Genomic DNA, 19,741 nt, shown 5'->3' with positions numbered 1-19,741 from the left:
CAGATAGACCAGCCCAAGTTGGGTTTTTTGTTTGTTTGGGGCTTTTTGTGTTTGGTTTATTTTTTGCTGTTGTTTTTGGGTTCGTTTGGGTTGAATGTTGTTAAGGAAAAAGAGATCAACGTGTCTTTTTTTGGGGGGGATGGAGGGGAGGTGTCTTTTTTTGTCTTTCTTTTAATCTTTTTTTCCCGCCTTTTTTTGATGCTTGTTTGTTTGTTTGTTTTGGGGTTCTTGTCTCATCCAGCCAGTTGTTCAGCCAGTTGGTTTTCTCTCCCCCTCCACCTCCTTAGCAACCTGGAGTTTATAGAGCAGCCTTGCATCAAGCTGCCCGCTGTCCGCCACAGGCCCGGGCAGCCGGCTGCAGATACTCTCCAACAGCAGATGGCAGGCGTTCCATAGCACAGCCCAGCACGGCCTGAGAGTCGTAAAACGTGGTCGTGAGGTGCCACCTAGTGTTTCCAGTGTGCCAGAGACAGCTGTTAGAAGTTGGGGGGGCTTTCCTGGGTGGTTTGTATGGCAGGTTGTCTCTTCATTTTCTGGGATTGGCATACAGGGTTCGCACAAACTCCTCATTCGGCCTGTGTGCATTTGAAAAGGGAAAAAGAAAATATCTGTTCCACTTGGTGCTTGCCAGCCTGAGACGAATGCATAAAGGTTTTATTTGCAGTGTGCATCTGGCACATGAATCCGTTATGTGTGAAGTAGTATTAAAAGAAAAAGGTGATAAAACAAGTTTCATTTCTGGAACTTGAAGCTGTAGCAGGAATCTCAGAAGCACATCCAGTCGGGATTGTTTGTGAACAGGAGAGGAAACCTTGCTTGTAAATCTGTTCCCTCCAGCAACTGTGTGCAACAACCTGTGCTTTCCACCTGCCACCTCTAGTGTTTCTAGTGATCATTGTCATAAACGGTGTGGTACCACAGCTGTTTGCATTTGTCAGCTGCTTGGTATCGCTGCGCATCTTCCTTCCATGACCTTGATATAGTTATTTTGAAGAACCTAATCCTGAGAGAATCTGAGGCTTCAGTAAGTGTTGATCTGAGATTTGCAGCTTAATAACTGTCGTGTAACAGCACCCATGAATTAAGCTGCAAATTGTACAGCGGCATTTGTTTGTGTTGTTTCTCACTAATGACTAATTTTCTTTCATTGATTTATCCACAGCCACAAGCAGCAACCCACCCTGCCATCTTCAGAATCGTTAATGAAATTTTCAAGTAAGTTCTGGAATTACAGTGGGAAGTGTTTCAAATGATCAGTGTATACATTGTGGTTGAAGTATGATTTTGAGGTGAAAACTAGAAATTCTGAAATGTCTTGGCCCATGCCAGCATGAAGCTGGAATAGAGCTGAAACTTTGGCACTTACCAGCGTAGCCTCCTTTACTTCATGTTAATAGTCTTCAGGATTGAAATCAGATAGGCTCTTAAGAGCATTAAACTATCGATCTGCCTGTTAAAGAATGAGTTTGGCAAGACTATGTTGAAGCAATACATACTGTGTACCACATGGGGGCTCCCAGTGCCGTATTCTGAAGTTTCAGTGGCTTTTTCACTTCACTTATTATTTTACAGTTCTTTTAAAATCTACTTCGAGGGTTAAGAGTATCAAAAATAAAATTGTATGAAAGCGCAATTAAATTGAAATAAGAATAATAATTGAATAACAAGGGAAATCATACAATTCAGAAGGAATGGCAAGAAGCGAAGATAGAACTTCATGAGGAAATAAATCTCAATGTTCTTCTGAGAAAAACAATTAAAATTTTATATGGGAGCCATTGCGTTATACCAGTCATATCCAGTGGTGCCTCAGCTGCTCTTTAGCAGTGGCAGTCTCAACAGAAGGTGTGTAGTAGTCCTGTGCATTCATTGTGTGTGCGTGCACACACACTTGAAACGCAGAGGGAGCAATACTGTGAAAGCAATAGCGCAGGACATACCTTATCACAGCAATGTTGGCAGAATAAGAATACATGATGAGTGTAGAGAGGAAAACATTATTTTTTGACACAACAAGTAACGTATTTAGGGACTGACATTCTTTGTTCATCAAGTGTTTTCCTTTTTAAGAGAAAAGGGCTCCCAGGTGCACGTATTTGGGGGCATTTGTGGGTCTGCCTGCATGTTGAAGTTGGTTGCGGGCATTGGCAGATGAATCTTTGCTGCAGAACCCATCGAGTGCCATACTGGGAGAGAGGAGCCCCTGGGCAGCTGTTGCTGTGGCAGTCCAGTCCTTTCTGCTGCTGCAGCCCAGCGTCTGAGTGCAGCCAGCATTTTCTGAGTAGTCAAGATCAGTCACTTTCCAAAAGCAAAATGTGCTTGAAAATTAGACTTTTACAGACCTTCAGTCATGCAGGAGGCTGTATATTGTGATGGCATAGGGAGACAAAACTTGTTCAAGTTTCTTGGCTTATCGATGGTCATGGTACAGAAAATATTTTCTAAAAATAAGATGAGACTGAAGAACTTCTGCACCATTCCATTTGGCAGGCAGTAGAAATGGATTGATATGCTGTTTCTCGGATAATTCAGGACTTTGTCCAGCAGAGTATTTCCTAATAAATCTTTCCACTTGTATTAATTTTTCAAATTGTCTTAGAAATTCATAATGTGTTCTTGTTGCTCGACTTTCTACTCCTTTGCTTTCCATTGTTTCTACTTTGTATGCTTCTTCCTCTACATTGTTGGTGTTGTGTTTTAACCCAGCTGGCAGCTAAAACAATAACACAAATGTTTACTCGCTCCCTACTTTGAGTGGGGTGGGGGAGAGAACTGGAAATGGAAAAGGAAAAAAACTCCACTTTTTGATTGAGATGAAGGCAATTTAATAGGGCACAAACAAAAAGGAAGATGACAACAGTAATGATAGTAGTAGTAGCAATAATATTAATACATGAAACAAGTGATGAACAGGGCAATTTCTCACCACCACATGTGTGTTGATGCTCCACAAGAACACAACCTGCCCTGCCTCCTGGCCCACCCCCCAGTTCTGTATGGAGCATGACATCATATGGTGTGGAATATCCCTGTGGCCAGTTTGGGTCTCCTCCCAGCTTCCTGGGTGCCACCTGCCTTCTCGTTGGCAGGGCAGTATGAGAAGCTGAAAAGCTCTTGACTGCTTGGCAACAACTAAAACATCAGTGTGTTATCAGCACTGCTCTCATCCTAACTCCTAAACACAGCACTGCACCAGCTGCTACAAAGAAAATTAACACAATCTCTGCCAAAACCTGGACAGTTGGTATTAAACCCTTAATATATTTTAAAAATACTATATTTCAGGTCTCCAAGGTTTTACATGAAGCTGTATATATTAGCTGGCTTTTGCAGACCAATTGGTTTCTGCAACTTTGTGTTAATTTTTGTTGTATTTCTCTGGCATCCTTCCAAATATTGTCAAGTGGTGTACAGATGTTAAGATACTATTCCAGATTTAGTCACGTGAGATTTTTAAAGAGCTTCTGATAAAGAACTTGGACTTCATTGCTTGGAAACTGTTGTGCTTCTGCACCTGGCAGAAAGCTGCTTTTATCTGGGGGGGGGGGGGGGGGGTAGTGTTAATACTCTGCTACAAGCACAGAACTAACCATTGCATCTCTTTCAGGGATAACTTTTCCTGCTCTTTGATTGTGCTAAATTGTTTTATCTCAGGAATATCAAATGGTGTTTTATATTTCACAAGTAGTTGCTATGTGTGGCTATACAGAAATCCATAGACCAGGGCTGTCCTGAGTTTCTCTCTCTTTTTTGTTTGTATTAGTGATTATATTTGCCTGTAGTTTTGTGAATTTGTTCTGTTACTATAATGTGCTAGCCATTCTTAACTTTTAGATCATTACAGAAAGAATGAAACTATTTTCTACTGAAAAACTCGTATCTCAGTGGCAGCTTACCTCTAACAATTTTTTCTCCTTGCTATTGCATGTATTTCAAATAAGAGAATTAATATTACACTTTGCTGCCCATGTGTTTTCCTGCTCCATTTTCTTACGGCTACTTTATGCTCTATGGAGGGCCAGTGAAAACATTCCCCTTTCTGAACCTCCAGAGCTGATTTTGTAATTTCACCAGTGAAGGAGTCACAGTGACTGAGTAGCAGCTGTGTTATTTAAGTTCAGTCTCCTTGTGTAGTTTTTTGAAATATGTATCTTTTGAATTTGATCCACTACTTTTGTTCGTTTCCTTCCCTGGCTCCAATAGGAGTGTAGTTTTTAACAATTTAAGTCAAGGGTTTAATGGTTTTTTGTTTGTTTTCTTTCTCCAGGTACTGTATCTCAGGAGATTGTACTAGGCTGTATGTTCTAATTTGAGATGGTCTGTGGGATGCAGTCCTGCAAAGCTCTAAACTGTGCTTAACTGTAGGCACGTGAATAGTTGCTCAGAACACAAGAGTGTTCAGATGCCGAGTTTGCCTAATAAAGTTGTATTGGGCTTTTTATTAAATTCTGTACTTTTTTTCCTCCTATTGATAGGTTAGATTATGTGTGTCATATATTTACTAAATCTGGTTCATTTGTAGAAGTTGTATATGTTGGGGTTTTTTTAAGTATACATTTTAAAAAGCCTGGTAAGTTTGTATTTCTGTCAGTTTCTTTACTGGCACAATGAGCTCAGACACAGCTTGAATCTACAGCATACATACAATGTACCTTTTTAAAATTAATTTCACTTAACAGTGGTGTGACAGGCAGACTAATTAGCTGATCTGTCATCATTTGACTTGTCAATGCTTAGGAATGCACTGCTGGGGACTGATGGAGCTCCAGAAGTTATGACCATAATACAAGTGTTTACACAGCTCTTCCTTCAGGCTCATCAGAATGACAAGCAGCAGGTTAGTCAATGTCTGTTTCTTAATGTTTTTGTTCAGTAAGAAGGTATGACATTTCAGAAGAAGAGAACAATTCTGCTGTTAAAAAATTGTAAAAGAATATATTGGGCTGAGTAGTAGTGTCTCTCTACAGCCATATGCCAAATCTCAGTTCATACATTTTCACCTGTGAATAAAATCACAGTGTGACACCAGTACAGAAGAACAATTTACATGGCTTTATCCTGGAGTAATTCCACAACCCAATCTGTGATCTTCACAAGGGCAGTTCCCCTGGTGCTGAAACTTCTGCCCATGTAGAGCACATGATCACCATTGCCTGTCTGCGATAGAAAGGATGAAAAACTTTAGACTTGTGTTCCTTCTGCAGTAGCAGGGTTTCTGATAATAAATGAAAGTAATATAATAAGCCCATCGCCATTCCCCCAAATAATTTTAAGTCAGATTTGTCTGTTGTAAAGGTAAAAGGCAGAGAATACATACTGGTTTTAGTTTCTGGTCTTCTCAGAAATTGTTCCTCAGTCTAAAGCTTCACATTTCCCAGATTAGTGTCTCTTCTGTGCAGATTTTTATACAGGCCTTACTGAACTGAGTTAGGTAGATTTTCTTCTTAATGTATTGATTTACACAAGAGCAGGATGATTTTCTCATTTATGGAATTTCAAGACAGAGATGTGAAAAGCCTTGTCTTGTTTGTAGGTTGCAAACTTTCCACGTTCTCAAATCACTCTGTCATTTCACGGTCTGACCACTACGCTTGGTTGTTTAACTCCAGTTCATGTGATGTGAGTTTGGGAAGTTACACTATCACTGAACAGCTTTCACTTCAGACTTAAGAAAATTTCTAGTTCCTTTGATTTCTGCATCGTTTTGGAGAGACAGAAGTTAAGAAAATTTTGTGACTACTTGCAGCTTCCGACGTACCAACCTTTAACTAGCAGCATGACTGAATCTGTCTTCTAGCTTCAGGCAAGATGAATTAAGGATGAAACTGCAGCTGTCTTGCTTAATATATAGGTGCTGTGCCTGATAATTTTATGCCACCCTGACTGCACAGCAACAGCACACTGCGTAACCCCAGGTGGGGTGGCTGGGTGGAGGGTGCAAGTGAAATTTCCACATCTGTCAGGCACTCAGGAGCTAATCCTGATGTGCAGGTGATGCATTTGCTTCAGGGTGAAAGTCCTTTACCTGCTGGCATTGTGATATGGACTATTGCCCATTTTCCTGAAGTGGTTTTAAATCACAGAATCACAGAATCACAAGGTTGGAAGAGACCTTTGAAGATCATCAAGTCCAATCATTCTCATCCTAAGCTAAACCATATCCCTAAGTACCTCATCTACCCTTTTTTTGAACACATCCAGGGAAGGTGACTCAACCCCCTCTCTGGGCAGCCTGTTCCAGGCCCTGACAACTCTTTCAGTAGAATTTTTTTTTTCTAATACCCAATCTTAACCTGCCCTGGCACAGCTTCATGCCATTTCCCATTGTTCTATCTCCTGTCACCTGGCTGAAGAGACCATCGCCCACCTCTCTACAACCTCCTTTCAGGCAGTTGTAGGTGGTGATAAGGTCTCCCCTCAGCCTCCTCTTCTCCAAGCTAAACAGCCACAGCTCCCTCAGCCGTTCCTCATATGATTTGCCCTCCAGCCCCTTCAGCAGCCTGGTTGCCCTTCTCTGCACTTGCTTGAGGACCTGAATGTCCTTCTTATGGTGAGGAGCCCAGAACTGCACACAGTACTCAAGGTGTGCCCTCACCAATGCCGAGTACAGGGGCACAATTACCTCCCTAGACCTACTGGCCTCCCTAGATGCCATTGGGCTTCTTGGCTGTCCGGGCACACTGCTGGCTCATATCATATCTGGAATTACAGTGAGAAGTGTTTCAAGTGATCAGTGTATACATTGTGGTTGAAGTATGATTTTGAGGTGAAAACTAGAAATTCTGAAATGTCTTGGCCCATGCATGTTTTTTACAAGCAGACTTCCTTTAAGGTTATGATGGCAGTGAAATCTGACCTAAGGATATTTGAGTCATCTTACTTGAAAATTTATGAATTTAAAGTTCGTGTTTTTATTTGAAAGAAATGATGATTTCCTCCAGGACTATTTTCCATTGATAATTTCAGAATTGTCAGTGGTTCTCCTCTGGGAATTTTGGTTTAAATAGCTGGATAAATTCTTTAAGCCAGTGTTGAACATTTGTTTCCTGTTAGACATCATGGCAATTATTATAACATCTAAACTTCTTCTGTCTTTTTGTACCTTGTTTTGCACTTTGTGTTGGCTTCCATGAGGAAAAAACCTGCCTAAAATACTGTGTGTGTATGATCGGAAGCAAATCTCCTTTGCTTTCCTTAACCAGTCTACTGAATGTATACTGAAAACTAGTTTCCACTTACTTTATGATACCGTTTCATATGTAACTGTCGTAGTTTTGCAGAGCTGGGTGCTGAGAGAGAGACCGGGGGCTGCAGAAAATGGCTGCTGGAATGCTCTGCTGGCCCCCAAAAATGTAAACATCAGGCAATTCAAGGCCAAAGTCGCAGCCCGAGAGATAGTCACAGTGCCTCTGAGAATCACATACAGGAGAAAACAACCCGGCAGCAGCTGCATTTTGCCACCAGAGAAAGGAGTGAGAAGATGTAACAAGCTGTGCAGACACCAAGGCCAGGAAAGGGTCGGGGGGTAGGAGGCAGCCCAGGTGCGGGAGAGAAAGATGCCCCAGCAGCCTGTGGAGAAACCCATGGAAAAGGCCGAGACCCCACCTGCAGCCCATTTCTTTATAAGATGCATGTACCATGTAATTAGTTACTAAATATGGTCTTAAATTTGATTTAGAAATTTATCACATTCTTGAAGTCTGTATTCCCAGTCTGTATCTCAAAAGATGACGTTGAATAGAATTTGCTAAATAGTCTCTTGATTCTTAAAGAAAGGAGACTGAAGAGTACTAAGGTTGTTGGTGTGGAGACTTGAAGACTGAAATGACAGCAAATGTAAAGAAGTGGAAGGGACCTCTGCAAATCATCTTGTCCAACCTTCTCCAGCCTAAGCAAGGCCACCAAGAACCAGTTGCCCAGGACTATTTCCAGATGGCTTGTAAAGGTGTCCAAGGACTGAGACTCCTTTGGAGTCCCCTCTGGGCAATCTATGCCAGTGCACGGTCATCCTCCATCATTTAAAAAACCCCCTAAAAGTTAAAAATAATGGTTTCTGCTCTTCAGATGGAACATCCTGTGTTTCAGTTTGTTCCTATTGCCTCTGGTGCTCTCACAGGACACTGCTAAAGAGAGTCTAGCTCCATCTTCTGCATATCCTCCCTTATGGTATTTAGATACATTGAACCCCCTTTGAGCCTTCTCTTTTCCAGGCCCTCTCAGCCTTTCCTCAAAGGAAAGATGCTCTAGATGCTTAATCATCCTTGCGTCTCTATCCAGTATGTCCACATCTCTGTTGCACTAAGGAGCCTATAACCTTACATAGCCCTCCAGGTCTGGCTGCTGGAGTGGCTGCTCATCAGTGTTGAGAGGGGAATGATCCCTTCCCATGACTTGCTAGCAATCCTGTGCCCAATGCAGCTTGATACCATTCTCTGCCTTTGTGGCAAGGGCTCACGTTCAACTCAGTGTCTGCCAGAACCAACAGGTCCTTTTCTGCAAAGCTGCGTTCCAGCTGATTGGCTCCCAGCAGATACTGGTGCCTGGGGTTGTTCCTAGGTGCAGAAGTTTACAGCTCCCCTGGTTGAACTTCATAAGGCTGCTGTCAGCCCGTTTTTCCAGACTGTCAAGGTTCCTCTGGATGGCAGCATGACCCCTCTGGTCCCTCCTCCTGGTGGGAGTGCTATCATCAGCACACTTGCTGAAGGAGCTCTCTATATCATCTGGATCATTAATGAAGATGTTAAACAGGACTGGACCCAGTATTGACCCCTGGGGTCCACTGCTAGCTACTGGCCTCCACCAGGCTTTGTGTGAGTGACCAACACCCTCTGGGATTGGCCATTCAGCCAATTTTCAGTCCAGTTCATTCTGTGCTCGCGGATGTGTGCTGCGCAGCTGACGTAGGCCTCTACTAGATGTGTGCAGAACAGAAAGAGTAACGGTATGCTGCCTCTGGTCTGAGGTGCAAAAGCAGCCACATTCATGGGAGAGAAATCCTGTGTTCCCAGACAAACAGAGGACAGTTCTCTTACCTACAACCACCCCACCTTGCGCTCGGTCACACCCTGAGAATCTGAGGTTTCTGTTTTTGAACACAAGGCATCAATCTACCTGAAACCCTCAGATTTTGCAGTTGTTATTAGTTCCTCATTTAATATGATCTGTGAACCTGTTGACACTGGAAAGTGAAATTAAACTAATGCATATTAAGAGTGAACACTTTTGTGATTGCAGGAAAAAGCCTAGGAATATTAACACGTTATTTTCTTCATACCATGATTTCTTTTTAATGCATGCATTTCAAAAACCTATAAATAACAATCATTTCTAAGCAAGCCCTTGCTAAACAACCCTTTCTTTCTTTCTTTATGAAAAATTAAGTGTAGAGTTACTTTTGTGTTCCCTTGCTTCAGTCTGCATTGTTAATTACTGCTCTAGATGGGATTCTTCACCGTGGGTTTGTTTTGAAAAGTGAACAGAAAGTTCTTAAAATAATGACTTTTGTATCTCAGGATAAATTTCCACTGAAGGCCTACTTCCTTTGCCATCACCAGCCTCTTGTAACAGCTTTACTCAGACGTCCTTTTGGTAAGTTTTTTCACAAAGTATTTGCTGCATTAGCCAACCTGCATGATGTGTGTATGTCTTAAAATAACAACTTTTAAAAGTGTGAAGATAAAATTTTGCTATTTCCTAAGCAGTGGGTATTCACTTAGCAATTTTAATAATAGTCCTTTAATTTTTAATTATTTTTTTCCCCAGGAACATGTAACGTGTAATTCTTACGTAGCAATAACACAGATGTAACTTTAAAGAAAACTATACTAGAAGTAAATAACAAAGAAAGAGTGCATAATTTTGTAGGAATGAAGGCAAATTACTGAGACTGTAAAAATACTGAATATCCTTATAATGTCAGTAATTATCATTATGAAAAATTTCATATCTATATTGCAAGAAAAAGCCTTCCCATTTGTCTCTGAAAGGAATTCTGGCAATATTTGAGGTTGGAAACCTAGGACCTTTATTTCAGGTTTCCCATTCTTATAGATAAGAAACTGCTGGTGGGTTTGGTACGTTTTTTCATGAGCAATAATTTCAGCTCAGTACAAGAGCCTCTGAGAATGTTACTGCAGATTAGTATTTAGGTAGCATTTACACAAGGGTACATCAGCCTCCTTTGTATATTTCCAGCTGTACTTCCTCTCATGGCCTTGTCAATGGATTGTTCCAAGAAATACAGCAATAGGTATTGTTAAAAATTGGGAAAATTTAGAATCAAATTTTAAATGCTTCATGATAACAAGCAGCACAAATTTTAATGCTAGCTTAATATGGTTCTTCACTGAAGAACAGAACTTCAGTGTTCTGTTCTAGGTGGACAGATTTTTGAAAAGTTCTATTTTCCTATTTTCTCCTCAGAACTGCCAACTGCACACTGGTCTCAGCAGCTGAAACATATTTCAGACCTGCTCAAAGCATTGGTAGAAGATACAAACATTGGGTAAGCAGTATTGTATTTTCTAACCCTGTGTCCTTTGTGTGAGTTACTTTGTGAAAAGCCACATCATTCAAAGTCTTCTGTTGGTTACATTTCATCATTTTCTTACTATTACAATAATAATACTTACTGAACCTGAACTTTGTAGCACTTACAGACCTGACTTAGAAACCTCTGAGTAAAAAAAAAAAAAAAAATCCTGTCATTCTTTTCATTTCAGCAAATAGCTAGCTGTGTAACAGAAATGCTTATTTGCCTAGTCTCCCATTTCTCCCACAAAACTTTTCAGATTGATACTGGATTGAGAGCTCTTCCAGCCAGAAAAGCAGCTAGTTTTGGGAAGAGCCTGTCACAAGCTGCGCTCTTTTATGCTGGAGGTTGTATTGGCTTGTGCAAACATCCAAACTTCAAACTTACTGATTTTTAAAAATTTTTAAATAAAGATGTGACTGTTAAGTTGTAGTATCACTGTTTCTTAGTCTTTGAGTTGATACCCCATGTTATCTGGCCTACTGCCCTTAGCCTTTTTTGTCCAAATAGTTGCTATAATGAATGATAGTGTTTGTCTGCATTAATTCTGCCACTGCTTTGGTAGTAGGTTGTCTAAGACTAAATGAAAAGAATGAAAAAAGATACATCTCTGTCTGTTGCTGCCCTGTAATTCTTTCTTATCAGCTGTGTGATGAGACCTGACTCGGCTAGAGCTTGAATATGAGTCTACTTAGATCAGCATTGAGAGCAAGCTTTCCAAAGAATATGAAACAGCTTTTAAATTCAAAGGAACCAATTTGATTTTGATTTAAAACCTGAAATATTAACCAATTTAATTTTGATTTAAAACCTGAAATGTTTCAGGAGCGACATAGAACATCGAGGCCAGACAGACTGGCAAAACAAGATACCCAGCTGTCCCCCTGTGTCCTAGAAGGCAGATACTTGTAGCCACACTTGGTTTCAGTTAACTCGTGGGGGCTTTTTGTTGTTGTTGAGTGGCAGAAAAAGGCTTTTTGCTGTTCCCTCTGAGGCCGGGCTGTCTGCTGGCAGCTTCTCGCTTTCAGTAGGAGCGGCAGCTCAGTGCTGTGTCTCACTTCTTATGCTGTCAGGCCTTTCTGCCCTCAGAGTGTGACCAGTAGCTGACCCTGGCTTCTTAAAGAAACACATAACTCAAACGTAACAAACAAATAAAACAAATCTCGTCCATCATAATGTATTACAGTGAAAGAAGCATGTCTGTTCCCCATTTGTTGCCTGGCCCTTTCTTGGCTTATGTTGTCTTTCCCCACCCTTTGCTTTGATAGTGTACTAGTTTGAATAGTGTCGTACTTGCCAGAACATCCTCTTACTTCCTTTACAGCTCATGCAACAATTATGTTTTCTACCAATTCCCTCTCAGTTACAAAGAAAATGGGTCTGGTTTAAGGTTGTAAATACTAATATCCATGAGGAAACTGTATTCAATTTTTCTTTTATTGCTTTATTCCTGATTCTGCACCCTTTCTACTCAGTAAGATTAAGAGCAAAAAATGCTACTCTGCAGTATATATTCTTGCTTCTTGTAGTCAGTGCCCTCTGTTTAAATAACTTCTTTTTCAATAGTAAGAGCGTGGTGCTTTCTGTGTACTTCCAGTCAACAGATTGCTTCTGTGCCATTATTGAGTGTTCCATGCAGTCATCTCAGTGAACAGCAAATGTCATGTGGCATTCTGAACGAGAAATTGAACAGTGTACAAAGTGAAAGGCCACTTTTGGCAGTGATGGTGGAGCAGCTGACATAGATGCCACCAGAGAGTGGGCAGAAGCAGCAGTGGGGACAGGAGTGGAGGGTGTACAACTCCAAACCAGCCCCTGGGATGGCACAGGAAAGTTATGGGCAGCTGTAGGCCACATGGTGCCTAGGTTGTCCGGGGAAGAATTAAGTTTTATTCTGCTAAGTGCCTGCTAAAGTCAGTTTAATGGTTGAAGTTTAAGGACTTGTATTCACCCTTTGAGCTTCAAACACTTCTGGATGTAAATACTGTTAATTTTACCCTAACTATAGTTAGGTGTTCTCAGTAATTAATTTTCACTAAATTTCGTCTTGATTGTACATCACTGGGTTTCAGAGCTAGCCTATCCACTGTCACAGCACTGACTCATGGTCAGACAAATAGATTATTTTGCTGAGGGGAGGGCTGTTGTCCCAGATCACTATCACATCTGTTTGCTTTTTTTCAAAGGATTTTAACATTGCCTTTTCAGATTCCAGTGTCTTCAGAGACTTTACCAGTGCCCATCCTGTTCCTGCAGCTGAGGAATTTTAGTAGGAAATTTTTTCACACCTATCTAGTTCCCTGAGGTCTGAGCTGTGCTGCTAACCCTCCAAAAACTGTGGAGTATCAACAACAGTGACTTTATAGCAGTCGCCTCAGTACTTTATTTTCTGTCTCTTCAGACTCTTATGTCTGATGTCAGTGATCATGCTTAACCAGAAATACTGACGTGGTGGATTTGTGTCCTAGAAATAGGATTTTGAGACCCCAAGATTATGTGACATATAGACAACGTCATTTACAGGATCAGTAATTTCTGGGACACCTGTTGACAACATCAGCCACTGGTATACTCCAGACATAGAGTAGTATCTGCACATATCATACCTTCAACCATAAAACCATGCCTCCCACCTCTTCAGAAGGTCTTAAGGCAGTTTGTTCCAGCTATTACCTTGTCATGTTCCCCAGGTGACATGATGTTGCCAGACAATTTCATAAACTCATGAAATTTCTAAGACCCTGGGAAGGGTGACACAACAGCTTTTGGAATCCCCAGGAATAAAACATAAGAAAAAAAACTTGAATTCTTCACAATTTTGCAGAACTTAATAGGAATAATGGTTCCAGGTTCTTAAATCTCCTTCCAGCTGTCCTTCTGCCTGTCTTTCCTCCTATGCTCAGTTGGACTTTTTGCTTCAGAGATGCCTACCATTGGTTTCCATTTCCCCATCAACTATCCTTTCTTTAGAAGAGTATGTATGAGAATGTAAACTGTGGTCCATTCCCACCTTTCTTTTTCTTACTGCAGTAATCCAGCTGTACCTATGCTCAAATTTTTCATTAAGGAGGACCTGAACTTTAAGAGTCAGGAGATGAATATCTGCAAAAGCTTTACATTTAGTGCAACTAAATGTAATTCCGCATGAATTACCAAAACAACCCAGAAAATAACCCTGGGAAGCAACAGAGAGAAACTGGAAGACAATATAAGGCAACATTATGTTAGGATATGATACTGGAAATGTGATTTAAAGTTTTGAAAATCCTTAAATTGGAGAGTATAAATCACAAGGTTTATATTTATGTTGTATAACTTAATATGTAATATATTGTCACCAGACTTGTATTAAGGATAGTCTGTTCTACTAACAAAGTGAATCTTTTAGCAGCACAGGGTGTGTGACTGCAGATAATAGGGTAGTACCTGGCTGTATGCTTACCAGGTAAGGCATTATCTGCCTAAGAGTAGTTTATGGCTCTTATTTTCAGGACAGTCTCCTTTGCAGTTAACTTCAAGACATTTAAAAATATTAAATAACAAGAAATACTTAATTGTGTCTTTGTTATTTTCCAGTTCCCTCGCTGACCTTTTTGAAACCTGGTTTTTGGTTGCTCGTTTTGGAGAATGGCTGGATGTCGCAGCAGAACAATTACTGAGGGCTGCTGTGGAACCAGATGCTTTGCTGTGGCTGCTGGCGTTTTATTACTGTCCTCAGAATGAACATCAACAAAGGACTCAAATGATGGTGGGTAATGTGCTGAAAGAAAGCAGCAATAAGCAGTCAATACTCTGTATCATATTACTGTAAAACTGATAGCACAGGCCAGAAAAAGGAAAGGTCTGCACCGGAGGAGGTGTTGGCTGTATGAGATCTCCTGGGAATTGTGTGACAGTGGAGAAGTTGAAAGATAGTTTTTATGGATTGCCCTGGTGACGTTTAGAAAACTTTTTTTCCTGTTTTTACAGTATATTATATAGATTAGCACCTTCTTGGCTTTCTAATGGATAATTTGGGTTCTTCTAATCTCAAAGGAATCTACTGTGGGAATCGTATTTCTTAAATCACTGTGTGGCAGCATTCATCATTCCCGTGTTAGGGCATCTTCTGAGAAGCAAACACAAGAGAAACCACAGCAGCAGCCAAACCTGTAAAGATACCTATCAGACACAGCCCTGAATCCCAACCTTGCTCATCCCTTCTGATTTATCTTGCGCATCTGTCCTGGTTTGCAGCATCTATGGGCTTGTGATAAGTAGGTTATATTCCCATATGACAGGTTTCTAAGAGAAGGAGCCCCATGCACTGTAGTGCAGGAGTAGTGCCGTGTGTCTGTGTGTGCGTGCAAGCGCGTGAGAGCCTGTCATTTGTACCTACTGTGCAAGTCTGAACTAGCCCAGCCAGCCCGATTTACAAGGCCCAGGTTCAAAATCTGGCTGCAGCATCTCTACTTTTCCTTAATTTGCAAATGGGTTCTGTCTGATTTAAAAATGCAGCTCCCTGCACCCCACTGGTGAAATGTTGGACATATTATGGTCCATGTGCAGCAGTGTGCGCTGCAGCGTTTTCTCTCCTCCTCCTCCTCCTGCCATCCAGGTGGCACTGCAAATGCAAGCTCACATCCCAATGACTCTGCAATTTTTAAATTGTATTGTATTTTATTTTATTCTTTCTCTTTAATTTCTTATAGTCTAGGAGCAGGAGTGGAATGCTGGCTGCGCAGAGGCAGGTTAGAGCTGCAGTGAAGTTAAAAACAAAAAGTGGGGTGGTTTTAGAAGGCAGTTTTGGGAAAGAAGGCAGTACCCCAAGCAATATAAATAAATTAAACAGAAGGACAGTAGTTGGGGATCCAATATATGGAGTAGTGTTCTAACTCCATCACCACAGAATGAAATCACATTGTCCCATATATAAAATAATTTCCCCCTCTGTCCCCTGTTCTGTCAGTTTGTTATTCTGTCATAAAGTATGGCAAACTTCAGTGAGGAAAAAACTTTTCCACTGACAGCTCATGCATCTGTTCCCAGAGGTCTAACATTTCATTTAATTATGATTCTTTTCTTTAGTTACTTCAAGTAAGACCTTTTTTTTTCCGTTTGTTTTCCACAGCTCAGGCTACTTCAGATGCATTCCCACAGTACATGCAAGTATCCATGCAGATACCCTGCAAATATTAGTTTCCTCCTCAACCCCTGCACCTTTCACCAGTGAAGGGTTTAAGCGGGGTAGGAACTTCTGGCAGATGCCAAGCTGGAGGACTTTTCATTCAGCTATTTTTGTGTGAAAAAGGTGTGCACTCACGACTTACAGTTTTGTCTTCCTGCTGCCGACTTCAGGTTGCAGATTTTATGTCAGCAAGAGCAGAACTGAGAGGGTTAAAATGATTTAAGGAAAAAAAGAATGTTACTTTTGCAGTTCACTAGACCTTCACTCATGTGCAGGACTGAACATTGTGCTCCTCGATGTGTATTCATTTGCTGTAGTCCTTTCACACCTCTAGACTCTGAACCCTGGAGTAACAACACTTGGAGGCTGGTCACAGTAATTTTGGTACTGAGTCTCCCAGGACACACGAGCTCACGGAGCAGCGCCTGCTGCTATCAGTCTCCAGTCTCTGGCACATGGGATGGAGGCACACCAAAACCAGGATGCACAGAGGGATAACAGATCTTGAAGAAACCCATTTACCTTTCTTCAGGTTCTGGTATCATTTGTCGCGGACACAATTCAAGAATATCAGCTTTTTTAGGCTGTTTTATGTGGAAATGTTAGTAGAGCAGGCATCAGGGAAGCCAGGTCAGGTAAGTGACTGAAACAAATTGTCCTAATGAACATGGCTGACAAACGTGTCCGTTTCCTTTGGGTCTGCAGTGGTATATTTTCCCATTGTTCCTGCAGTTAGTCATTTCAGTTTTTCCTACCAGTTTGTTTAGTTTATTTTTAATACAGTGAACAGAATTATTGTTAGGATTTTTTGCTATAGTTGCTTATAGTTCTTTTTCCATCATTTAGGTGCCAAAACCTGTTTTCTGATCCAAATAAAGATTAGTTTTTATTGGCTAACTCAAAAGGTAAAAATACAAATGACAAACAACACAGGAAGAAGGAAAAACACTGCATTCTTACTAGAACATTTAATCAGTCGAGGTCAGGTTGCATGGGGATTTAATTGATTTGTAGCAGCAATACTGAAATGAGCCCTTGAGGAGTCTCTGTTCTTTTTCCCACAATGCAAAAATCTGACCATGTTCTGCTGAGGGACTTTCTTCATTTCCTTTTATTATTAAAAAAGGTCAGATCCTGGCTTGATGCCCTGCCTGCTTAATTTGCGAGACCAAAGAAAGTTAAAAAAAAAAATCCATTCTGTCCACTTCTCAGTGTGTGCATTGCTGTAAAAGAAATGTGTACAGCCCTTCCTACCCTATTCTCCTTGCAACTTCAGTTCTAACTCTTTTCATGTTTGTGTAGTTTCTGCCAAGGAATCAGTTTCCTGCTAGTGAATAGATCTAAAGGAAAAATACCAAAGGTGTGACCTTTACTCTTCTCTGACCCTGGATCATTTAAAATTGTTTCTTACAGGTAAAAGCTCAAGAAGTCTACAGTCATTTAATGAACCTTTTTGGCCATACAGTTCTTTCAGTTGAAGATCTGGAGGCTGCTGTGCACAGTATAACAGATACAGAGCAGTGCTGTAACCAGCATCTCATAACACATCTTCTTACCAACTTTCTGCTCTTTTCTTCTGGTGGACATACAATTGCCCAGGAATTTATTTACCATGTAAGTGTTTCTTACCTTGTTTTTCAGTTTAAGTAAAATATTTTGTGGCTTTTTTCACTGTTTTGGATTTAAGTTCCTACTTCTTAAGAAAGAAAACACATGACAGAGAAATAAAGGTCCTGACTACAGTAAATAGACCTAACCAGCAGCATATCTTACTTTGTGTATTTTCCTTCCAGTCAACATGTTTTCTGCCTCCACACCTCCTGACAAAATCTTATTCCAAAGGTTGCTGTCCTGTCTGAATGGCTGCAGAGCAAGTTTGGAGCAGTGTCTTACAGATAAGGGATACCTAAGATAGCTCATCTGAACCTGGCATAGACAGCATGTGCAAACGTTTTGCTCTTCCCAGGTGTATTAAATACTTCCCTAAATTGTCCAGCTGCTGCAGAGATGGTCGAACTGTCTTATCTCTGTTTCTATTATGTAAGAGAGGTAGTCACTAAGTGTTAATGTTGGTGAGGCAGGAGTTTGGTGCTTTAGCAGAGCCAGAGAGGAAAATGGTGTGATAATTGGGAGAATAAAGGAACCAAGACCCGAAGGAGTGTCACTTAACGTGTGGAAAAAGCTGAAGAGTAAAATGTTGGAAATGGGCAGCAGCACCTTGTGATTGCTGGTGAGAGGTGCATTGGTTTAAACAACAAAACATGTTTGTGTCTCCTGTGCCAGTAAATCAAGTGTGTGGTTTTAGCACATAAAAGGATTTTCCTTTCATCAGCAGTGTGCTCCTCCATCTGCATAGGGTATATGGCATGTGTAAGGAGTATAATTTTATGACACAGGGAACTGGAAACCTATTTTAGCGGTTATTCCTTCTGGCTGACTAAATAGGCATCATAATTTTCTGTTTAAAAAGGGCTATGATATTTTTGCATTTTAGGTCTAAGTTCAGAAATAATCTATTTCTTCTTGGCATAAAAACATAATGACAAAATTAGGGTGCTTGTATATATTTTCACATTATTTACCTTTAAGTTTTTAGTGTTTCTCTTTAGAGGACTATGACTATTGAGGTGTGATGCTATAATCGACTAACCTTGACGCTTCAGGAAGACCAAAGGGCAACTTCTTGTTCCTTTACAGAAAGCAACATGACTAACTTTCAAAACTCTGAGTATTCCCCAGTGCAGAGTGGTCATGAACTGTTGTAGGCCAGAGTAATGTCATTCTGTTTGATTTCAATTGTGTCTGAGCAATCACTAATGCACAGCTGTGCTCTCTGTGTGATCTGAAAAGGCCTGAAGACAATACATGAAAGGCAGAACAGCGTGGAACCAAATGGGGATGCAAGGCAGTGGTTTTGGTTAGCATGGCAAACTCTGGGAATAACACAGCAGATGACATGAAGTCAAGTCCCTCCTGATCCATAAAAATGGCAACTTAGGGTCTTTACCTGGTACTTTGTCATCTTTTAAGGGAGGGATTCAAGTTTTGAAAGCTTTACAGAAATGAATGGTCTCCCCAAGCCCACCCAAAACCTTGATGTGCTTTTAGTTATTTTCTAAGGTGACTTCTAAATGACTACACTATCTGCCCATTTGTGTTTCCTCTCTATTTGTTTGAGAGCAACAGAAATCTCAAAGTATCTCAGTTCCACCAAGCTGTGTGAGTAGGACACCTTGGGCAGAAGTTGCTTTTGAACTCAGAGCACCTCACGTGTTCAGTGGTCAGGGGCACATCTGCAGTTTTGCTGCAGATATTAACAGAGAATACTTAGGAACGGTGCATTATTTCCCATCTTCTCTGTTTCCCTTCAGATTACTGAGGCAACTGATACAAGAAGAGAAGTTTGTAGCCTTCTTATGCGTACTGCATACAGAATGAACCGTAACGGAGAAGAAAACCAACGGACTGTGACGCTGCTGAATGGACTCCTTCAAAAGCTAATGCTGAACGTTTAGATTTCTGGTATCTATTTAACTCCTTCAAAAGCTAATGCTGAAAGTTTAGATTTCTGGTATCTATTTATGGAGCCAACAGATCAGATCTCTATCCAGGTGTCAAACTTTAATTGATGTCTTGCACTGCGGGTTGCCGAGGGTAGAGAAACACCAACATACGGATACCCTGTGACTTTGTATTCCCTCATATGTATTTGAAAATGATCCTTTGTTTGGCAATGTTAACCTTCTAGAACATAACAGTAAATATGGAGGACGGTTGAAAATTATATTCCGAGCACATTACTGAACGAGAGACCTGTGTCATTTAAAGCAGTTCGCTCACCTCCTTGTTGTTTGTCTGGCTGAGGATCAGTTTTCATCTCACAGGACACATGCTTTTATTAGCAAATTGTACCCCACTGTTTGGTTGGTAAGTTGTTCCTCAGATGTTTTGTTCTATGATTCTGCTTTTATGAAATGAATGATGATCTCAAGTGAGAGTTAGTGATTCATGGCAAACGCACTCTGTGTTCTCAGGAAATCAGC

At 40.8% G+C, this 19,741-nt stretch overlaps 1 protein-coding gene across 1 annotated transcript in view; it reads left to right on the top strand.

Moving 5' to 3' along the window:
- Window positions 1–19,213, top strand: part of FANCC (FA complementation group C) — a gene marked incomplete at both ends in the record, with an annotated part of 71,524 nt that extends 52,311 nt beyond the window's left edge. Inside the window, 7 exons of the mRNA XM_084277946.1 lie at window positions 1,163–1,215; window positions 4,738–4,837; window positions 9,513–9,588; window positions 10,423–10,504; window positions 14,108–14,279; window positions 17,112–17,312; window positions 19,070–19,213. Coding sequence (XP_084134072.1) covers window positions 1,163–1,215; window positions 4,738–4,837; window positions 9,513–9,588; window positions 10,423–10,504; window positions 14,108–14,279; window positions 17,112–17,312; window positions 19,070–19,213 — 828 coding nt within the window. The remainder of the gene's footprint in view (window positions 1–1,162; window positions 1,216–4,737; window positions 4,838–9,512; window positions 9,589–10,422; window positions 10,505–14,107; window positions 14,280–17,111; window positions 17,313–19,069) is intronic.
- Between the last annotated feature and the right edge of the window lie 528 nt (window positions 19,214–19,741).

Source organism: Gallinula chloropus (assembly GCF_964237585.1).
Source record: "Gallinula chloropus genome assembly, chromosome: Z".
In the NCBI taxonomy this organism is placed as follows: Eukaryota; Metazoa; Chordata; class Aves; order Gruiformes; family Rallidae; genus Gallinula; species Gallinula chloropus.
This window is presented reverse-complemented; position numbering and strand designations above follow the sequence as displayed.